Source organism: Lithobates pipiens, unplaced genomic scaffold (genome assembly GCF_037356315.1).
Source record: "Lithobates pipiens isolate NorthernLeopardFrog02 unplaced genomic scaffold, aLitPip1_a1.2 Scaffold_25, whole genome shotgun sequence".
Taxonomy (NCBI): Eukaryota; Metazoa; Chordata; class Amphibia; order Anura; family Ranidae; genus Lithobates; species Lithobates pipiens.
The window spans coordinates 188,711,882-188,735,818 of record NW_027507787.1 but is presented as its reverse complement, the minus strand read 5'-3'; the positions used below and the strand labels follow the sequence as shown (position 1 = coordinate 188,735,818).

Genomic DNA, 23,937 nt, shown 5'->3' with positions numbered 1-23,937 from the left:
ATTGTAGGGGAAACCAGGGACCCCAAAAATAAATTAAGGATGAATATAACATTTCCTGCAACAAGCTAAATTTGGGATTTCCGCAGATACAGTGCCTTGAAAAAGTATTCATACCCCTTGAGATGTTACACATTTTGTCATGTTATAACCAAAAGCATACATTTATTTTATTGGGATCTTAAGCGATAGACCAACATAAGGTAAATCATAATTGTGAAGTGGAAGGAAAAGATAAATGGTTTTCCAAATTTTTTACAAATAAATATGTGAAAAGTGTGGTGTGCATTTGTATTCAGCCCCCAATACTTTGTAGAACCCCCTTTCACTTCAATTACAGCTGCAAGTCTTTTTGGGGATGTCTTTACCAGCTTTGCACTTCTAGAGAGTGACACTTTTGCCCATTCTTCTTTGCAAAATAGCTCAGGCTGTCAGATTGGATGGAGAGTGTCTGTGAACAGCAATTTTCAAGTCTTGCCACAAATTCTCAATTGGATTTAGGTCTGGACATTGACTGGGCCATTCTAACACATGAATATGCTTTGATCTAAATAATTCCATTGTAGCTCTGGCTGTTTGTTTAGGGTCATTGTCACAATTATTATGTCCATCACATAAAATCCCAATAAAATAGATTTACGTTTTTGGTTGTAACATGACAAAATATGGAAAAAGGGCACTGTATGTGTCACATGACATGCGGTTATATGGGCCACCAAAGCAGATTAGTGTGCTAGCAATCAGAGTCAGCCAGTCAACATTTCTGCCTGAAAAGTGATCCAACCCTTCAGCAGTGACCACAACCTACCCACACCTAGACCTGTGCTCAGGCACTAACAGAGTGCCGACCTTTGCTTTCTTACAAAGAAAAAAAAAGGTAAACTATCCAAGTGTGCTATTACAGGGCTAACTTTAATTTTTTGGTTGATTTTAGGTGTTGATAAAGTGATAAGTGTAGCCCAAAATTAAATGGCCTTTCTTTGATAGTTGGCTTAATTTTACACAACATGCCTTATTCAATAAAGTCTCTTGCTGACTGAACATGTTTTTAAAGGGTTTGAATCTTCAGACTTTGGAACTTAAGCCAGCCACACATTGAGAAATTGTATCCAGGTCCTAATGAATAAGATCAGTGGGTGGTCCTGTCAGCACCACTCTGCCCAATATTCTTAATTCGAAAAATCAAAGGAGCAAGGTGGAAAATTGTCAGTCTAACAGCATCTGCATCCAATCTTGAATCATATACAGGCCTGGCTCAGGTATTCTGACAGCTGGCATCACTGGCTGTCAGACAACAGTAGCCATAGTGGGAGATTCATCTTTCTGCGCAGCTTTACATGGATAGGGGAAATCTGTTACATTTTTTTCATTGAGTCCATAGGCTCCACCAAACAAGTCTATTGGTCTATAGACAGCTTAGGGTCCGTCCTCCTGGAGCCCTCTTTCCAATGGTAACTAAAGATGCCCTTATTACATGGGTAGGTGGCAGTATTCTATAATGAGCCTGACCAGGATACGAAAGACAGTACTTGAACATATCTTTCCCTAGATATACATTTACAGGCCACTTTATTAGGTACACCTTGCTAGTTCCGGGTTGGATTCCCTTTTACCTTCAGAGTGGCCTTAATTCTTTGTGGCATAGATTCAACAAGGTTTTGGAAACATTCCTCAGAGATTTTGGCCCATGTTGAAATGATAGCATCACGCAGCTCCTGCAGATTTGTTGGCTGCACATCTATAATGCAAATCTCCCGTCCAACCGCATCCCAAAGGTGCTCTATGGGATTGAGATCTGGTGACTGTGGAGGCCATTGGAGTACAGGGACCTCATGGCCATGTACAAGAAACCAGTTTGAAATGATTTGAGAATTGTGACAAGGTGCATTATCCTGCTGGAATTAGCCATCAGACGATGGGTACACTGTAGTCATTAAGGGATGGACATGGTCAGCAACAATACTCAGGTAGGCTGTGGTGTTTAAATGATGCTCAATTGGTACCAAGGGGCCCAAAGTGTGCCAAGAAAATATCCCTCACACCATTACACCACCACCACCCTGAACGGTTGATACAAGGCAGGATGGATCAATGCTTTCGTGTTGTTTACGCCAAATTCTACCATCTGAATGTCACAGCTGAAATGGAGACTGATCAGACCAGGCAACGTTTTTCCAATCTTCTACTATCCAATTTTGGTGAGCCTGTGCAAATTGTAGCCTCCGTTTCCTGTTCTTAGCTTCAAGGTTCGATATGTTGTGCATTCAGAGATGGTATTTTGCATACTTTGGTTGTAACAAGTGATTTGAGTTACTGTTGCCTTTCTGTCATCTCAAACCAGTCTGCCCATTCTCCTCTGACATCAACAAGGCATTTTCCACACATCTGCCGCTCACTGGATATTTTCTCCGTTTTGGAACATTAAACCCTAGAGACGATCAACAGTTTTTAAAATACTCATTCCAGCTAGCCCGTCTGCCACCAACAAGCCACGTTCAAAGTCACGTAAATTCCCTGATGCTCGGTTTGAACTTCAGCAAGTCATCTTCAGCGCGGCCATGTGATTGACTGATTAGCAATTTGTGTTACCAAGTAATTGAACAGGTGTACCCAATGAAGTGACCGGTGAGTGTATATTCATCTTTGTTCATATTCAAGTTGATCCTGCCGCTTATACCTCGACTCCAGATGAGTTGTGCATGTTTGGCATAGGTTTTATATACACACAACATGACTGACACAGGGCTAAGAAACACTTACAGAACCTGGTCTTGGCCTTGGTGGGTTCCCTTGATATCGAGACCATTTCCGTAAATTATTTTGATATTCCATGTATTCACCCTCAAACACGTCGTGAATATCTGTTATGCTATACCGGCAAACTGCTGAGGCTTCCATGTTTCTCCTGAAAGAGAGAGATAATACAAAATGACTACATGTTTGCAGCAGCGATCTTTACATTTCTCTGAAACAACAAAACAATACACTGCTTAACGCAAAAACACGGAATTAGAGAACGTGTATCAAGATACATGAGCTGAGCTAATAACCTATATTATGGCATTTATACTGCAGCAGTCACAAATAATCTACACTGATGGAACAGCTGAGGCCCCTGTGATTCTCCAAGGCAAACAACACACTGACTTGGCTAGATAGCTCCACTAGTGGGCAACACATTTTCTGAGATGACCGAACACCGTTGCTACAACATGGATAAAGAAAGAATATTATGGCTGTGCAGAAAATACAACAAGAGAGATGGAATGAAGTGAATATGAAAGCAAATTAAAACAAAACAAAGCCACAAAAATATAATAGGCGCATTGGAGAGAGGAAAAGATCAGCAAAAGGAACAAACAACCCTCTAGGGCTGAAACAACGAATCCATTATTCGACAACTAATCGATTATAAAATTAATTGATTACTATTTTCATAATCGATTAATCGGCCAGGAACATAATGGGTTTTAAAAAAAAAAAATTAGCCCTTTATAGTACAAATAGAGCAACTCGCTACTGTAAATATTACTTTCACTGTTCCACAGTAAAAAAAAAAATGAACCCCTTACAGTTGAGATTATCTGCTCTTTTTGTACTATAAAGGGCTCATTTTAGTTTTTTTTTAACCCCATTATGTTACTAAACGTCTTAGGCCTGGTTCACACCTACCGTATTTATTGGCGTATAGCACGCACTTTTTCCCCCTTAAAATAAGGGCAAAATCATGGGGAAAATCATTTCAGCCGCTCTCGTCCGTTTTCAGCGGCTTTCAGGCCGAAAGAGGGACATCCGGCTCTGTATCTCAGCTGCGCCATTTTTAAATGGCAAAGCTGAAAATGACACTGACAAGGCTGCATGAAAAGGATGCAAATGACACTGAAAAGGCTGCAAATGACACTGACAAGGCTGCATGAAAAGGCTGCAAATGACACTGACAAGGCTGCATGAAAAGGCTGCAAATGACACTGACAAGGCTGCATGAAAAGGCTGCAAATGACACTGACAAGGCTGCATGAAAAGGCTGCAAATGACACTGACAAGGCTGCATGACAAAGCTGCAAATGACACTGACAAGGCTGCAAATGACACTGACAAGGCTGCATTGATGGGCATTTAAATGTAATTTTTTTTCCTTAAAATTCCCTCCTAAACTTGGGTTGCGTGCAGGGGTGGACTGACAACTCATGGGGCCCCCGGGCAATAGGAGATTATGGGGCCCCCAGGCAATCAGAGATTATGGGGTCACACAGTATACACAAACACACACACAGAGTATACAATCACACAGTATACACAGACATGTTTCTATTGGCTGAGAAGGTACTGGAGAGGTGGGGCAGCTATAATCTCTGGATTTTTAGACCAAAAGGATGTCGGTAAGGGACATTTCAGAGACAGATTAAAAAAAAAAACACACATTTTTACATACTGTCCCTGGTTTTACTGAGGCTGGCAACCCTGATGGGGCCCCCTAGTGGCATGGGGCCCTCGGGCAGTGCCCGAGTGGCCCAATGGTCAGTCCGCCCCTGGTTGCGTGTTATACGCCAATAAATACGGTATACATTTTTTTGGTGCTTTTTGCAGAAACACGCTACAGTTAATTTAACATGGTTTCCTATGGGACACGTTCACATTTCTGCTTTTTTCAGCCGCTGCGTATTTGGAAAGGGTCAAGGACTTTTTCCAACACAGAATGGTGCTTTTTTGGTTCAATATACTTCAAACGGAGAAGCTGCAGAAAAGCATGTCATGTATTTTTTGCAGCAATTTATGTTTTTTAATCTGCCCAACAACAAATTGGCCAAAAATAAATAAAAATGCAAATCTCCGCAAATTCACGTGCGCAAAAACCAAAACAGACACCAAAAAGAACTGCAAAAACAAATCAAAAGCAAACTGCATAGGTGTGCACTGAGCCTTATGCTGGGCCTGGCCACACGGATCAATTGTCAGAAGAGAATATTCATACAAAAAATCTGTGTACATTCGCTGAATGAAAGAATGTTGTTTGAAATTTTCACTTGCTTTTAACATTCTGTTTCAAAATAAATGTAATTTCTGAATGAAAACCACATACACTGTCTGAAAATTCCTTTGACCGAGAAGTTTTATATTATTTCTACATTTTCCCGTCACTGTGGTTGAAAAATAACGTCAAGTTGACCCCACTAATGATTAGCAAATCAAACTAAGTTCTTAAAATAACTTTTATTTTTTGTATTGCCAGCATATAATATATTACAGTTCTGTTTGAAAATCTTTATATTTTTTTTTCTTTAACCACTTGCTTACTGGGCACTTAAACCCCCCTCCTGTCCAGACCAATTTTCAGCTCTCAGCACTGATGCACTTTGAATGACAATTGCTTTCTTTTGGTGGTATTTGATCACCTCTGCGGTTTTAATTTTTTGGTAAAAAAATTTAAAAACACCATTTAAAAAAAAAATTATATATTTTTTTATATTTTGTTATAAAATTTTGTAACAGGTAATTTTTTTCCTTCATTGATGTACGCTAATGAGGCAGAAGTGATGGGCACCGATAGGTGGCAATGATGGGCACTGATGGGTGGCAATAATGAGCACTGATCGGCACTGGTTGGTTACACTGATAGGCAAGCACTGCTAGGTGGCACCGATTGGCACCACTGGTGGGCATTGATAGGTGGCACTCATGGGCATTGATTAGTGGCACTGGTGGGCACTGGCAGGGGGTACTGGTGGTACAGATGAGGCAGAATTGCCTCTTCCTCTTTGGGACCGATGTCCCTTGCAGATAAGCCGGTGATCGGCTTTTCTTTCTCCTTGCGCTGTCACGGTCCTAAGCCCTGCCTCACAGCATCATAAACTTCTTAAAGGGCCAGGAGTCGCCAGCGCGAACAGGTTAACAAACAATAAACAGCCGGTTGTTAAGGAGCCAACACCCAACGGCTTTCTTAATCAGCTATCCACTGCTTATGCGCTGTCTGCAACACACACATGCGCTGTCTGCAAAACGCACTATGCATTTAAAAAAAAACGCACAGTGCACTTTAGAGGCACTGCAGTGTTAAGAGCCCTTATACTGCTGCATGGTTTTGCATAATACGGTGCCCAAAATAGTGGGTTAAGAGGCGGTTTAATTTAGATACACTTGAAACCAAATGTCTTTCTTATTACGTTCTTATTATTATATTATTATTATACAGGTTTTATATGGCGCCAACAGTTTGCTCAGCGCTTTACAACATGAAGGCAGACATTACAGTTACAGTACAATAACATGGTACAAAAGGAATCAGAGGGCCCTGCTCGTTAGAGCTTACAATCTAAAAAGGAAGGGGCAATAGATACAAAAGGTAATAGCTGTGGGGGGATGAGCTGATGGAGGAAGTAAAACAGTGTTAGTTAGAAGAAGAATAGGCTCCTTTGAAGAGAAGGGTTTTCAGGGATCGTCTAAAGATGGATAGATTAGGGGACAGTCGGACAGATTTGGGTAGGGAGTTCCAAAGGATGGGAGAAGCTCTGGAGAAATCCTGGAGGTGAGCATGGGATGGAGGTGACAAGGGAGCTAGAGAGCAGGAGGTCTTGGGATGACCGTAGAGAGCTGCTTGGTTGGTATTTTGCGACTAGGTTAGTGATGTAACTAGGGGCAGAGTTATGGATGACTTTGTAAATTATTGTTAGTACTTTGAATTTTATTCGTTGGGTGAGTGGAAGCCAGTGCAGGGATTGGCAGAGAGGGGTGGAGGACACTGAATGGCTGGTAAGGTGGATGAGTCTGGCAGCGGCATTCATTATGGACTGAAGGGGGGATAGTCTATGTAAAGGTAATCCAATGAGGAGGGAGTTGCAGTAGTCGAGGCGAGAGATGACCAGGGAGTGAATTAGAAGCTTGGTGGTGTCATTAGTTAAAAAGAGGCGTATTCTGGAAATGTTACGGAGGCTAAGGCGGCATGATTTGGACAGGGCTTATACGTGGGCCTGAAAGGACAGTTCGGAGTCTAAGGTTACCCCAGCACCCTGGCATGTGGGGACGGACTTATAGATGTGCCATTGATCTTGACAGAGATCTTTATAGACATAGATAGACATAGATGCATTGCACGGTGCTATATTAATCCTGTACTGCATAGGGAATGAACGGTTTATCTCAGCACCAACAAACCGCCTAATCAGTAGGCTGGGAACAGGTTAGTGTCCGAGATATATTGCTTGAATACAGAGATGAAAGGTGAGGTTAGGAACCTGGCTATGATGTTTGGTAGGTGTGTCTGGATTATAAAAATAGCTGTACAGGCAGGTAAGACAGTTCTTGTATGTAATATAGACACTTGCCTGGATTTCAGAAATGCTCTGGTACCTATCTGCCTAAATACCGGAACCCGAGTGCTAAACAGTTTTGTCTGTTCTTATAAATGTGTTTTCTGTACCCCACTAAAAAAAAATGGCAGGCGTCAATTTATCCTGATTAAGGAGACGGAGGAAAACAAGCAAATCCTATTGAGTGATTTTTCCATGCTGCATCTCTAATTCTTATTCTATACAGTTTATATTAGAGCAAGGCAGCTTGTAGCTGGATGCGGAGAGAAATGCCAAAAAGAATTACAAAGGAAGGTTTGACATTCTGCATTATTGTGTGACACTGCACGGGCCAACAGCTCCCTGACAGACTAGAAAATCATTCCTATTTGTCTGCATAGCGGGGTGCTATTAACTCTTTTGCTGCCATATTAGTCTGCCATCACTGATTCATAAAGAGACATTTCAGTTATTCAAAGGATTTCTTTTTAATGTTGTACTACAAAAACTACAAAAACTCTGCCTACCAGACAGACATGAGAGGGCAGTTAGAAAATCCTACGGCTGAAAAATCATTATCTAACATGATCAAGTCCTGGCTGTTTAATTCTTCTCATCAATAATCAATCAGGTAGCATCTTCAGCAGTCATTCACTGATTAGACTGTTATAGATTGGCAGGCCAATGATCCTATATCTATGCAATTATAAGCTCCTTTGGGGCAACACTGACTTATGTTCTCTATAAATAGCTGAAGGATGTTTAGTTTCTACACTATATTACCAAACGTTTGAGGACCCTTACAGCTCTAAAAGCCTTCACTGTTTATGGAAAGTGTTCCAAAAGATTTTAGAGTATGTATGCAGAAATGTATGACAATTAACCAATAAAGCAGGAGTAGGCAAACTTTGACAGATGGAAATCAAAGATCTGAGCACAGTGTCCCCCATCCCCCCCCCCACCCCCCCCCCCCAGACAGTAAGACCGACCCCTTTTTTTTTTGGATGAAATATTTTTACTCAGAAATAAATTATTACATTGCGCTTAGAATGCAGGGTTCAGGAGTGGGCTGCGCTCAGAATGCTGGGTTCAGGAGTGGGCTGCGCTCAGAATGCAGGGTTCAGGAGTGGGCTGCGCTCAGAATGCAGGGTTCAGGAGTGGGCTGCGCTCAGAATGCAGGGTTCAGGAGTGGGCTGCGCTCAGAATGCAGGGTTCAGGAGTGGGCTGCGCTCAGAATGCAGGGTTCAGGAGTGCGCTGCGGTCATAATTCAGGAGTGCTTTGCGGTCAGAATTCAGGAGTGCGTTGCGGTCAGAATTCAGGGCTGAAGAGTGCGTTGCAGTCAGAATGCAGGGCTCAGGAGTGCATTGCGGTCAGAATGTGCGGGGGGGGGGATTCATCACCCCCCCCCACACAGTGGTGTCTTATGCCCCCCCCCCCCTTCACCTCCCCTATAACCGTAACCTCTTCCCTCCCATAGCACAGTGTCCTACCTTTTTCGACAACAGAGATTGGGAGGCAGCACAATTCTGGACAAGGGATGGGAGCTAGCAACCAATCACCAGCAGTTTAACATAACATAAAAAGTTAATTTGGCCAGATCTTCCTCCCGCCCTGTGTCCTGAGCTGTGCTTCCTCCCGGTCTCCGCTGTTCACTGATCATAGTGGCATGGATGAAATATTTTTACTCAGAAATAAATTATTACAAGAGAGTGCAGGGTTTAGGAGTGGGCTGCGGTCAGAATGCAGGGATCAGGAGTGGGCTGCGGTCAGAATGCAGGGATCGGGAGTGGGCTGCGGTCAGAATGCAGGGATCGGGAGTGGGCTGCGGTCAGAATGCAGGGATCGGGAGTGGGCTGCGGTCAGAATGCAGGGATCGGGAGTGGGCTGCGGTCAGAATGCAGGGATCGGGAGTGGGCTGCGGTCAGAATGCAGGGATCGGGAGTGGGCTGCGGTCAGAATGCAGGGATCGGGAGTGGGCTGCGGTCAGAATGCAGGGATCGGGAGTGGGCTGCGGTCAGAATGCAGGGATCGGGAGTGGGCTGCAGTCAGAATGCAGGGATCGGGAGTGGGCTGCAGTCAGAATGCAGGGTTCAGGAGTGGGCTGCACTCAGAATACAGGGTTCAGGAGTGGGCTGCACTCAGAATACAGGGTTCAGGAGTGGGCTGCACTCAGAATGCCGGGTTCGGGAGTGGGCTGCGCTTAGAATGCAGGCTTCAGGAGTGGGCTGTGCTCAGAATGCAGGGTTCAGGAGTGGGCTGCGCTCAGAATGCAGGGTTCAGGAGTGGGCTGCGCTCAGAATGCAGGGTTCAGGAGTGGGCTGCGCTCAGAATGCAGGGTTCAGGAGTGCGCTGCGGTCAGAATTCAGGAGTGCGTTGCGGTCAGAATTCAGGAGTGCGTTGCGGTCAGAATTCAGGGCTGAAGAGTGCGTTGCAGTCAGAATGCAGGGCTCAGGAGTGCATTGCGGTCAGAATGTGCGGGGGGGGGGGATTCATCACCCCCCCCCCCCACACAGTGGTGTCTTATGCCCCCCCCCTTCACCTCCCCTATAACCGTAACCTCTTCCCTCCCATAGCACAGTGTCCTACCTTTTTCCACAACAGAGATTGGGAGGCAGCACAGTTCTGGACAAGGGATGGGAGCTAGCAACCAATCACCAGCAGTTTAACATAACATAAAAAGTTAATTTGGCCAGATCTTCCTCCCGCCCTCCGTCCTGAGCTGTGCTTCCTCCCGGTCTCCGCTGTAAACTGATCATAGTGGCAGAGGAGGATGGAGGCGGGAGGGAGAAAAAGACTGGGACATAGCAGGCAGGGGGCGGCGGTGCCGAAACCTGTTCGCGGTCTACCTGTCACCTGCCTGCAGTCAACAAGTGGACTGCAATTGATGGATTTTAAAGTATTTTGTGCCAGGTATTTAAATTGGACAAGCGGACCTGGCTTGCAATCAGTGTTTCAGTTCCTCCCAAAGGTGTTTCAATAGGGTTAGGGTCAGGGTTCTGTACAAGACACTCAGGCCGCGTACACACGCGCGGACTGTTCGCCCAACTTTGTCCGTCCAACAGTTTCGGCAAACAGTCCGCTCAAACTTAGCATGGACGGACATGGCCACGCACGACGGACGAACAGTTTGCTGAAACCGTGCGCGATGACGTGAACGGCACGTACGACGGGACAAAAAATACGACGTCCTATACACTGCATTATAGCTTTCGGCGTGAAAATCCTTTCTGAGCATGCGCGCAACCTTGTTTGACGAACAAGCCTACACACGGGCGGACTGTTCGCTCAAACAAGGTTTCAGCGGACAGTTTTTCGGAATTTCCGAAAAACCTTGTCCGTCCAACCGTCCGCTGAAACTGTCCGCTGAAAGCCCACACACGAGCGGACTGTCCGCCCAAACACTGTTCAGCGGACAAAGTTGGGCGAACAGTCCGCCCGTGTGTACGCGGCCTCAAGTTCCTAAACAAAATTCACACCAAGTCTTTATAGAAAGGGCTTTGAGCACAGCACAGTCATGCTGGAGCAGAAATGTGCCTTCCCTTTACTGTTTCAGGTTGGAAATGCATGTCTAAAAGATCTTTGTATCTTTTAGCATTAAGGCCAGGTTCACACTATTGTGTTTTGCATTCTGGTGAAGCACACTGTAACACTGCATTACAAAAATTGTGTAAACAACTTTTGGATGAGTTAGGCAGCCCATTCAAATGAATGGGCCTCCTTTACTAACCACTCGTTGAGTGTGAATCTGACCTAGCAGTATCCTTGACTTGAAACACCAGCTTAATCATTTTGCAGTGTGTGCATACAGCGTATACCACTTAATTAATGTGGTAATAAAGTCCGCTTTGTAATTTTTACCTACAGGTAAGCCTATAATAAGGATTACATGTAGGTAAAATTAATATCTCTTAAACGTGCACACAGATCCCGGTTCTCTGAGAGGAGGACAGACAGATCATCTGTTCATACAGAGTATGAACAGCAATCTGTCATCTCCCCTACACAGTCCCCTCCCTCCCTCAGTTAGAACACACAATTTTTATAGCACTGATCGCAGTAAAAATGCCAATGGTCCCAAAAATGCATAAAAAATGTCCGTGTCCGCCATAATGTTGCAGTCCAAATAAAAAAATAAAAAAAAAAAACGCAGATCACCGCCATTACTAGTAAAAAAAAAATAATAATAATAAAAATGCCATAAAACTATCTCCTAGTTTGTAGACACTTTAACATTTGCCTAAACCAATCAATATATATATGCTTATTGCGATTTTTTTTTTTTTTTTACCAAAAATATGTAGAAGAATACATATTGGCCTAAACTGAGTAAAAAAAAAAAGTTTTTTTTATATATTTTTGGGGGATATTTATTATAGCAAAAAGTAAAAAAATTTTCTTTGGGTGCAACGTCACACAACCACGCAATTGTCAGTTAAAGCGACGCGGTGCCCAATCGCAAAAAGTGCTCTGGTCAAGAAGGGGGTAAAATCTTCCGGGGGTAAAGCGGTTAAAGTTCAAATCTGCCAGCATATAAAAAACAGAGTAAGAGAAGACATGAGAGACGCCGTTACACAGTAGCAGGTCCATCTAAACATCAAAACAATACACAAAGAGGCATCACAGATGAGTAGAAGGTTTGGATGTGTACAAAGCTAGCCTCATAAAAGAGTAACAGGCTTCCCAGTAGAAAAGCATATTGTTAAAAAAAACTTCCACCTGAGAGCAGAAAGGGAGAGGCAGGAACATCCGGAAAGAAAACAGCACCAGAAAGGGGGTGGGGAAAAAGAAAAGTAGCTGCATGTAGTCAACAACAGCATGTAGGTGGAGAAAAACATAAGGGGGGCAAGGAGTTTGCCTAGAGGGACGGGATGGAGGGAGGTGGTTTCCTGTGCAATTCAGTCTGTCAGACAACCCATCAGACCACCTGAGCAGTCAGATAGCAAGGAAGGGTCTTGACCCAATTGATTATTAAAAGTAATCCACGTGTCATAAATCTTTAGGAATTTAGCGTGGGTATCCATTACGGGTATCCATTACGATAGAGTTTCTTAGGAACCCTGATCTCTATGAGCTGCTGTCTGACCTCCACAAAGGTGAGCAAATGGCTCAATGAGTAGACCTGGGTGGATCGACCAGATAATAAAAAGAGCACTGGGTTCCCTATAACCTACAAGGGACAAATTTTGCTACCTGCACCAGAGTCATATACCAGCGGAAAAGGAGCTTGTAAGCGTTCTCCTGGTCAAAAATTTTCAGAGAACATCTGGAAGAATCAAGCCAAATTTGGTTCCAGGAGTAATCATCCAAAGTCCGCTTCCCACTTCTTAATGTAAGGAAGGGTTCAGGGCCCCAGGCTGTTTGTTAGTAAGCTATAGAGATCTGACACTAGTCCTTTCAATGAGGGCCTTTGCGAGGCCTATTTTCAAATGGGGCCAGCCATTTAAGGCTAAACATAGTGGCAGATTTGGGTGTAACGAAAGATCTCTGTATACGGAATCTGGCAATGTTCACGAAATTAATCAAAGGCCTTGTTACCATTAAACACCAAGAACTAATGCACATATTTAGTCCCTCGCGTCCTCCCCCAGCTGAAAGCAGCTGAATTGTCATTAGCTGGCGGAAATTGGGGGGTGATCACAAGGCCAGATAAGGGGAGATCAGGCAAGTCAAATCCCACAGACACAACAAGCGTAACAAGGTTGGGTCTGATAAAATAGGCCTAAAGGGGGTGGAGTCCACAGAGGATTGAAAAAAGGAAAGGGGGAGCAGTCCCTGATTGCTACATTAACCTAGATAGGCATTTCAGAGGTAGCATGAAGAGAAATGAGAGGGAGCGATTTGAGCAGTGACAGTTGTCGATGGTACAAGACAGATGCAGACAACTGGAGGCTAGTATAAAGCCAAACAAAGTGAAGCATCTTACGCTGCTTCATATATGTAGGATATATATATATATGTAGGATATGGTTTTGTACAGAGATAGGGAGGACCCAGGAGAAGTAAAGAAGTTTAGGCAAATATGTCAAGCTAAGTGCATGGATCCTGCCAAACCAAGAGATCTGAAGGGAGGTCGAGAAAATAAGGAGACTTAAAAGTTCCCTAAATAGAGAGGGGTATTTAGCCTGATATAGTGAGTCATATGACGGGGTAAACGATTTCCCAAGTATGGTAAGGAGGTAAGCCACAAAAAAGTATAGTTACCACAGATAACCGAAAGCTGGTCCGGAAGGGGGGGGGGGGGGGAGGATGCGATTCAAGGCTTTGGACTCGATTACATGAAGCTGGGATAAGGATCCAAACTCAGAGAGGAGGGCAAAAAGGTTTGGCAATTAGGTATGGCAATTACAGTAAAATGTTGTCAGCACACAACATTTTAGGATGTTCCCCGTGTAATTCGAGGCCTCGGATATCTGGGAAAGCACAGATGGCTGCTGCCAGGGGTTTGAGCACAAAAATAAACAGGATAGGAGACAGGAGGCATGCCTGTCTCATGCCTCTGCAGATTGGAAAGGACTCTGAGGTAAAGCCAGCATATTTAAGGGTCGCAGACAGGTTAGTGTAAAGGGCAGAAATCAAAGAGAGAAAGGCATCGCTAAAACCCCAGTGTCAAAGGGCAAAGAAAATGTAATCCCAGGAGAGCATATCAAAGGCTTTGTGGATGTTAAGAGACAGTAATATGGCAGGATGGGAATGGGTTTTGACTAGATGAATAAGCTTCACCGCCCTACAGATTTTGTCACCTGCTCCTCGGAGGGGGAGAACCCAACCTGATCCTTGTAGATTAGCCAGCCAAGGAAGGAATTCAGTCTGGAAACAAAGATTTTGGCAAGGATCTTAAAGCAGAGTTCCACCCGCTTATTTGTCCCCCCTCTCCGATGCCACATTTGGCATCTTACAGGGGGGAGCGGATCGATGTTCCCACTTCCGGGAGACTGGACTGCAGCGATTACGTCAGCAGCTCGGCTCCCTCCTCCTTCCCCCATCGCTGGGCCAGTAGGAGAGCATAGTGGTGCCTCATGCATGTGCAGTAGGGACCCAGCGTGAAGCCGTAATGCTTCACTAACGGGTTCCCTTATCAGCAATGGTGGTGGCAGCACCTGATAGCTGATGGAAACATCAGCTGCGGTGCCGACATTGCTGGAATCCAGGACAGGTAAGTGTCCTATTATTTAAAGTCAGTAGCTGCAGTATGTGTAGCTGCTGGCTTTTAATTTTTGCAGGGATGGGTGGACCTCTGCTTTAACATCTATGTTTAAGAACAAAATGGGGTAGTAGTTTCAGGTTTGGGGATCACCACAACTGCCACCTTCAAAGATTCCAGTAAGAAGGGCTGACCGGACTTCAGATAGTTATAGACAGCTCGGAGGTAGGGGCTTAGCAAGTCTAAGAACATCTTGCATAAGGGCTGTAAAGCCATCTGAGCTCAGTCTCTTACTTACATTAAGGCCTTTTATGGTTGTCTCTGCTTCCCTCAGAGATAGGTCAGCCTCCATGAAGTCCAGACGGCACTGAAGGTAGTCCAAGGTCATGGAAAAAAGCTTATGCTTGTTCTTCTGAGAACAGCTTTGTGGTGCAGTAAAGACGCGAGAGATAATGTCGGAATTCCTATATGACCTCCAAGGGATTGATGGACAAAATATGGTTATGCGTGTGGAGCGCTATTAAAATTGCCCTTTAATATGATTTTTTCAAAAAATCCAGACGTCTATTCTATAGCCTCACTAAAGCTGGCCATAGATAAAACAGCTTGATGAGGTTGAAGAGGAACCCATTCTTCATCAATATTGAATTGATAAATTGCAAGATATCAGCAAACAACTCCCATCTGGGTAGGCACCATTTAGCTCAATCTTGGCAGCGGAAAAAAATACTAATTGGGCTTTCTCTGACAGTAATTATGAGCATCTGTTATGAGCAACAGTGCCTATCAATGGCTTTTCTACTTTCCAGTGAATAAAAAAGCTTGTAGTAGCTAAATCTAGTACCATACAACTTATCCAACAGGCGTTACACGATCACAATACTGTAAACCAAACAAAAGTCTTGGGTCTTAAACCGGCCACAGATGGCTCGAATCATAGCAGGGACCAGCCAAAATTCAAACCATCTATGGGCAGGCTAAATTTACCCAAGTCAATCCATCAATCAACTTGGGTACAACCAGCATGTCGGATTTTTGGCAATAATCACTGTTGTTCTCCTGGCAGGGACGGCTCCCTGCAACATCTATGGCCTGCCTTAGAATCAAGCAATTTAGTTATGACTTAGCAGTATTCAAGTAATTTAATTATTGCCTATACATAAGGACACAACTAGAACAGCAAGAATCTTTATGCAATGCAGACATTGCATACGTTCCTAATTCTTTCACCATGCAGCAATCTTCAGGTAGATATACGAGTTGGGATTGCATTGAGTACAGAAGCAAGTTGTCAATGCCACCCAATCAACTGCAGCCAGAGAATCAGCCCACCCACAGCCATAAGTAGACAAAGGGGCAGGGGATACTTGCGACACCATTGACCTGATATGGCCCCATTCCCCATGGAAATGCCTTGGCTGCAGTTGATTTGCAGCAGTGGGTGGGAGTTACAGCTTACTTCTGGGTTCAATACAAAGCCAAATTTAGACCCAACTTGAGCTCATTCTTATCTACAAGGTATTAAATTGATTGTAAATACAAACGTCATACCTACCTGCTCTGTGCAATGGTTTTGCACAGAGCAGCCCCGATCTTCCTGTTCCGGAGTCTCCTGCTGGTACTCCTGGCTCCTCCCCCCTTCTGAGTGCCCCCATAGTAAGCAGCTTGCTTCTGAAGTGTTCTTTTATTCAGCTGACTTTTATTATAGTCATTTTTTAATAATTGATTTCTTGCTGCAGTGGATTATTGTTTGATGATTATTATTATTTCCAGCACTGCTTACACAGAATAGTTCTTGTAGATCGTTTCAATTCAATTGCTGTGTATATATGGTTGCTTTCAATATATGTTTAACAGACCAAAAGAGACAAAAAAAAAAGAGAAGTTCATTGTGCGCGTTTATATACACTTTTAATGGATATGTTTTTGTTTGAAATGATTAAGTTTCCAGCTACACAAGGGACCCGTTTGCTCAACTGCTTGTGACTATATTTTTTTCCATTCCATCTTCCTGCTGTGATGCCCATGAAAATACTAATGGCCCACAGACTACCCCTGTCCCCGTGGTCCCATTTTATCAGTCACATAAATAGCAGTTAGATACATTGCCCACAACCAGACGCATGAGGCAGAAGACATACTGGCTTGTGTAGAGACAGTGCTTTTACATCTCCATACTGGGAATTAAAAGCATTCCTGGCTTATGGACCATTTATGCAAATTATTAGGTTTGCCTTCACTAGCTACATGCATGTTCCAGGTCAGTAACTCAAAGTAGTAAAAAGTCAGAAAATCAAAACGCGACTGCCAGGCAGATAGCATTTTTAGGACAGTAAAAGCATCTACTGTATTTTTTGGTACAGGTTTCCTTTAATATAACACTGCAGACTAGTGCAGAAAACGTGGAGGACAAGCTAAAGCCTATATGAGCACAAACTAGCTTTTCTTCTTCTTGCAGACACACACCAGGCCTTCTGGTAAATGTCAGAATTGCTATAAAACTGGTTTAGGTCTGTCACTAAACATGACTAGATAATACACAACACTAGCTCTTCTAGTCCCGGCAGTGGAGTCAGGCACCCCATTAATTGCAGACTTGCATTACAGCAGATAGCACTGCAAATCACAGTAGATTTTGGGTAGTCCATTTATCTCCTCTGTCTGAGAAAATATTCTTCTCTGTGACAAGTTGCACACATGAAATATTTAAAAAGGAAGTAAAGCAGTGAAATTCACACCGTGAAAGAGAACATCACACTAAACATAAGTGCTGCTTAGTCAGGAAGTGGTCCTATCCCACTGATTAGAGCAGCCTTTCTCAATCTTTTCAACATAGAGGAACCCTTGAAATAGTTCTCCCGTCTCGTGGGAAGCCCTGCTAAAAATGAGAAATCTACAACTCATGATACATTAGTGTGATGGTCAGTGGGAAGAATGGTCCTTACACTTGTGGACATTGGGAAGAATTACCTCCTTACAGATAGCTAAAAAGTTCAATGGTGTCAGTAGGAACTTATCTGAGAGGCAGAAATTGCCCAATGCTGAAGCAACCTTTGGAGGAACCCTGGTTGAGAATCACTGGATTAGACAATGCACTTAAAGTGGAGCTCTACCCAAAAGGGGAAGTTCTGCTTTAAGGCCTCCTCCCTGGCTCCTGTTTGTGAAATGGAGCTTTTGGGAAGGTGAGGGGGAGCAGGTACCCGATTTTGAAAGGTACCCGCTCCCACTTCTGCTCCAATCGCCTAGGTGTTTGGAAGCAGAAGTTCTCCTCCCCCCCTCCCCCCCCGACCCAAAGTCTTCTGGGGCACAAGAGGTCCGGCAAGGGAGGATATAAAGAGAAATTGGCTGGGGTAAACACACCGCTGGATCATGAGACAGGTGAGTGGCTGTTTATTAGAACTCAGCAGCAACAGTTTTTGTAGCTGCTGACTTTTCATGTTCACTTAAGAGACTGATGCAACTGACCTTAAAGTGGTTGTAAACCCTTACATATACCCAGTGAATTGACTGGCCTCATGTGATACACAGAGATGAAACAAATCCTCCTACATAAGTTGTACAAGTTTATCTACAGTCTTCTCTACATCCGTTTAAAGTGATACATTTTAAAGCTTGTCTAAGAGTTAAAAAAAACATGAGGCGGAGAGCTGAAATTACACTATACAGAGTTCAGTAGAGCTCTGAGAGCTGATTGGAGGAAAGAGACACCCCCTCCCCCCCCCCCCTCCTTTACACAAGAACAGAGCTGAGCCTGTCAATCTCCTGGAGGTCCCTCCCTTCACCATTTTTCTCTTGGCGTCAGGAAAACTTGTCAGAAGCGATTCATGTTAATAGCAGAGGAATAAAGCAGCAGACAGAAGTTACACTTAGGGGTTTATTTACTAAAGCTAGAGTGTGCAAAATCAGGTTCACTTCTGCATAGAAACCGATCAGCTTATAACCTCAGCTTGTTCAATTAATCGTTGGCAATAAAATCTGGAAGCTGATTGGTTTCTATGCAGAAGTGAGCCTGATTTTGCACTCTCTAGCTTTAGTAAATAAACTGTTCTGGATTGAGACATGTACACACTATAGAGGGATATTCTTTGTTCATATTTCAAGTCTGAGGATTACAACCACTTTAAATGAGTAGGACTACAGGCATTCAAGTATTAATAGATATGAAAGGCTGACAGTCACAGTTGCAGCATCTTTATCAGCATTTCCAATAAACATGGAAAACGTATCCATTTTGGAGCTCAAGGAACAACTGTATTCTAGGGCCCTATTTACACCAGTGTGTTTTATGAGGTTTTTAGGTGTGGTGCATTAAAATAAATCCAACTTACTAAATCTTTGATGCTCTTATATGTAAAATGTATGTTATATAGCGGTCTATGGTAATTCACTAAAAACATCTTTAAAAACTCACCTAAAACAATGCACTACATGGATGAGAACAAGCCCCTAATGAAAAACAAGACACCGTTGTGTAATGTAGGAGTGAGAAAAATCACTAAATACAACTAAAAGACTTTTACTGACTTTCACTGCATTAGAAGAGCACTACAGTACCTGGCACTTAGATACAAGGTCTATACTCATCCCTTCCACTAATCATGAGGGCTGACAACGTAAAGCAGAGTATTAAAAGCTTTATTGAATCATCAGAGCGGAGACTGCTTTTCTATTCAGACTTATTACTGTGAGATGGTGAAGAACACAAGTGATCGCATACGGAAACGAAAATGCAAACTTAAACACATGTATCTTGACAAACACACTGGAACACAATAAAAGTATTTTTCACAGGAAAGGTCATGATTTGTTGGTTAAGTATATAGATGCGTTATGCAGCCATTTAGGTCACTTTCACACAGTCATTCAAACCCGTACACTGTGAATTGGCAGCTGGAGACATACAGTAGCAGCTCACCCACGTCTATCAAATTAGTATGAGCAACTATGTCAGTGCAGCAGCTGCATCCTCATCGACAGAGGTGGCACTAGGCTTTGTGAGGCCTTAGGCAAAACTTAGACATGAGGCTCCACTCACGCCCATAATTGGAAAAATAATTAAAGCGATAAAAGAAGGGTACAGTACAGGTGGGAGCAGGAGGGCACACAGTACAGTGGGAGGATAAGTGGACACAGTGCAGGTGGCAGGGAAGTATAGTACAGGGGAAGGGTAAGTGGACAATACCGGGGCAGGGGGGGTACAGTACAGGGGGAGGGTAAGTGAGCACAGTACAGAGGGCAAGAGGGTAAAGTATAGGGGCAGTAATGTATAATACAGATATGGTCTCATCTAGCAAAGCTGGGCAGGGAAGCTGCACTCACAGATCCTTGCTATTCTGGCAAGCGGTCACTGGGCTAAATCTACAACTGAAATTACATCTCCACCTATACCTTCTAGAGCTCTCTTCCAGCACTTTGCAGGGGTTAAGGAAGAACTCAGAGGCAGAGCCTATTTATACTGCTGCTGCTTGTGTAGGTGGGATGTGTACTGCGCCAATCAAATGGGATGAATAGGAGAGGTGGGTCAGCAGGGATTGGTGCAGTACACATCCCACCCATACAAGCAGCAGCAATAAGATACTCTGTCTCTGGGTTCTTCCTTAGCTCCTAAAAAAATTGGTCATTTAAGACTTTGGGTGTATGCACTCTGTAATGTTTCATAATATGGAATGAAGCAGGCTAATGGCGCCTTCAAGAATGCTGTCCATTTCCTCTGCAAGATCCTTCTTTCCTGTCATGTCACTCTGTGAACCATAGCTCCAATACACCTATGCCTCACTTTTGCCTAAATGCTGGTGGGGAGATTATGGAGAACTCCATTGTCTTCTCCCCCTGCATCTAAAGTTAGGACTTTATTGAGAATCTTTGCAGAAAGAAAAAAAAACACTCTAAAACTTACCATTGTAAAATAAAGGCTCCATAGAAGATGGTTGTATTCCAGGCCCCCACCTCTAGGGTGTATGCACTCTTTAATGTTTCATAGTATGGCATGAAGCAGGCTAATCGCGCCTTCAAGAACGATGTCCATTTCCTCTGCAAGATCTTCTTTCCTCCCATGTCACTCTGGGAACATAAAGAAAAGATTATGGGGCTAAACAGAAATTAGGGAGAAAGTGGTAGAGTTTGTGATAACTACTGGTGAAACACAAATTACACTATAGGGTTTATGAGGCACGAGTATGCTTATTAAAAAACCTAACATTTTTGAAAAGTTGCATGACAAGGCAAATAAATATATAATCGTATATCTCTGATACATGCACATTTCTCGGTTTTATCAATTTAAACATGTTACAAATAGAGAAAATAAAGTTTTTTGTACAAAGTGCGGTATACGGTATATAGTATGCTCCTACTTTTCTCTTTGACATCACAAGTTAGCTTTGAATTCCTAAGCAGCCCTGCCTACCCAATTTCTGATGGATTAAAGAAGACATCAACATCTCCTCATCTGCCCCCACCAACAAGACTTATAGAAAAATCAACAGGTATTTTTTCACTTAATAAACAGATATGCCAAAACACTTAGAATAGTAAATTTAACAACTTCAATACAAGGCACTTTTACCCCCTTCCTGCCCGGGCCTACTTTCAGCTTTCAGCACTGTCGCATTTTGAATGACAATTGCACGGTCATGCTACACTGTACCCAAATGAAATTGTTATTCCCCCCCCCCCCCCCCCACTAATAGAGCTTTCTTTTGGTGGCATTTGATCACCACTGGGGTTTTTATTATTTGCGCTACTAATAATGGCACTGATGGGCAATCATGATGAGGCACTTATATGCAGCACTGATAAGCAGCACTGATGGGCACTGATATGATATGCAGCACTGATGGGTACTGATAGGTGGCCCTTATAAGCGGCACTGATCAGGAGGCACTGGCAGGCATCACCAATGGGCAGAGTGCCATCCCTAATAGGCACTGATTGGCATCCCTGGTGGGCTCTAGTGGGCATCCCTGGTGGTCTCCAGTGGGCTTCCTCGATGGATCTGCACTGATAATCAATGCACTGATTATCAGCGCAGATCTCCCTGTCAAGAAAGCAGCCGATCGGCTCTATTCTACTCGCGGCTGTCAGAGTGGATAGAGGAAAAGCCGATAGACGGCACTTCCTGGTTACCATGTGATCAGATGTGATTGGACACAGCCAATCACATGGTAAAGAGCCTACATCATAGGCTCTTTACCAAGATCGGAGATGTGGTGTGTCAGACTGACACCACCGATCCCTGCACGGTATCAGCTTATCCAGTTGTCAGGCCACACAATCAGGTTAATACAACCACTTCCCGCCTGTCATTTTCTATATGGTGGGCAGAACGTGGTTAATAGAGCCAAAGGCAGCAAATAAGAGAAGTTTAGCGTTGACATACATTTTAATGTAAAAAAAAAAAAAAGGACTAAAATCACAGATTGTTCCAAAGGGTGCCTGGCATAGATTGTGTGCCCTCTCTAGAACAGCCTTTCTCAATGAGGATGATTCTGTGGAAACATTGGGTTCCTCCTGAGGTTGCTGGTGGTTCCTTAAACGGTTAGTTCACCTTTACCAAGAAACTGCCTATGCAGGTAATGAGTGCCTTCAGATAAAAACATACTGTGCAGTTTTGACCAAAGGTAAAGTGGTTCTAAAGCCTAAACTTTTTTTTACCTTCATGCATTCCTTGCACGAAGGTAAAAAATATTGAGGCATCGGTATTCCCCTGAGCCATGCTGTAATGCAGAAGACAGTGGAGCAACACACATGCAGGATTTTGAGTGTCCACTCTTGTGATGGTGGCGGTGAGCAGTAACAGTTAGAGTGTCTTAGCAAAGTCCTAGCAGCAAGACAGATGATGCCATCTCTGAAGGTCTTTCAGCCAGGGTTTGGAAGGTTTATAAATAACCTAGACCTATAAGCAAGGGCATTACCCAACTTTAGTCAAAGCTTTACAGTTTGTTGTGATCTACAGACCTGCATAGGCAGGTTTTTGGTGAAGGTGAACTAACCCTTTATGCAGTGAGCAATGGTCAATTGATCTTCCACCTACACTGACCATATATGCAAGGGGGGAATTTTGCTCTAACCACCAATGTAAAGAGTCACGTCTAAACTGAGCATTTATAAGGTAGTACCATTATTTTTAATCAAAATCTGAAAATTATTTCAAGGGTACCTCGGAGGTCAAAGGCTGAGAAGCCCAGTCTAGAGGCCATGATTAGCTACTTTGTAAGAAAAAAATAACTATTCTGGTTAACCAGTATTGCTGTCCAAACTGGTTGCAACAACAACAGCGGGCTACTTAAAGCTGCCCATACATGCGGTGTAGGGCAAATATATGTATTGGAACATCACTGACTATTGGATATGTGTGGACATTGAGATGTTATGATTATTTATTGTTTCTTTAATTAGATGTGATGTTTCAATACATATTTGTCAGCAGCGCCACACTATTTTTGGTTATTTTTTAACTGATTCGGTGTGGGAACACTCTTAAATGTGATCTGCATTATATATTTTATTCCGTAAGGTAAGAAAATCTATCCTAGAGGCTACTTAGTACATTGTCCTGGGAAGTGCATGTAAATCTATGTGAAGTTAACCTATAGTACAGGTTCTTCAATGAAATATGTTTCATACAAGAGAAACAAATATGTCTCCCAGCCATTCCAATATCTCAGAAAACAGATATCACCTTTGGTTCTCAGGATCTTCTTAGAGAGCTCCACCAAAAAACAAATGTCACAGATCCAACCAGTGCTGATTTCATGTCTATGGGCACCTTAAGGCAAACCATAACCTGTACAGATTTCTTGTGTTTAGCCCCATGAGTTGTATAGTGTGGATGGAGGAATCTGCATAATTCAAAATATATGCCATTTTATTCAAAACAGACACAGAACTCGCAGGTCTCTGAATAGCAGGATTCAGACAGATTTTGTGCCATGTATGATTAGCTTAAAAGGGGTTGTAAAGACTTTTTTTTAATAACAAACATGTTATACTTACCTCCACTGTGCAGCTCGTTTTGCACAGAGTGGCCCCGATCCTGGTCTTCTGGGGTCCCTCGGCGGCTGTCTCAGCTCCTCCCCGCAAGAACTAACCACCTTCATGTGAGCTCTCTCGCATGGTGGTTAGTTCTTGCGGTAGTGCTTATGTGATATGACCGACAGCTATAGACGCTCACTGTATCACTTGGCGCACATCATTGTATGTGATTGACAGCAGCGCGAGCCAATGGCTGCGCTGCTTTCAATCCATCCAATCTAGCCAATCAGCGACCAGGCTGAATGGCGAAAAGGACATCGGGGGTGAGCGCAGCAGGTGAACGGGCTCAGGTAAGTAAAATGGGGGGGCTGGGGGGGCGGAATTGTTGGATGTTTTTCACCTTAATGCATAGGATGCATTAAGGTGAAAAAAACGTGAACCTTTACAACCCCTTTAATTAGTAGCACCGCTGAAAAAAAAAAAAATAGCCTAACTCATATAGCCAAGATTTTATGCCACAACTCAACTAACTGCAATTTAAT

At 43.5% G+C, this 23,937-nt stretch overlaps 1 protein-coding gene across 1 annotated transcript in view; it reads right to left on the bottom strand.

The window, feature by feature from the left end:
* Window positions 1-23,937, bottom strand: part of SEMA4G (semaphorin 4G) — a 305,506-nt gene that overhangs the window by 48,158 nt on the left and 233,411 nt on the right. Inside the window, exons 9-10 of the mRNA XM_077455317.1 lie at window positions 20,319-20,482; window positions 2,758-2,902 (exon numbers count right to left, since the gene is read on the bottom strand). Of these exons, the coding sequence (XP_077311443.1) occupies window positions 2,758-2,902; window positions 20,319-20,482 (309 nt within the window). The remainder of the gene's footprint in view (window positions 1-2,757; window positions 2,903-20,318; window positions 20,483-23,937) is intronic.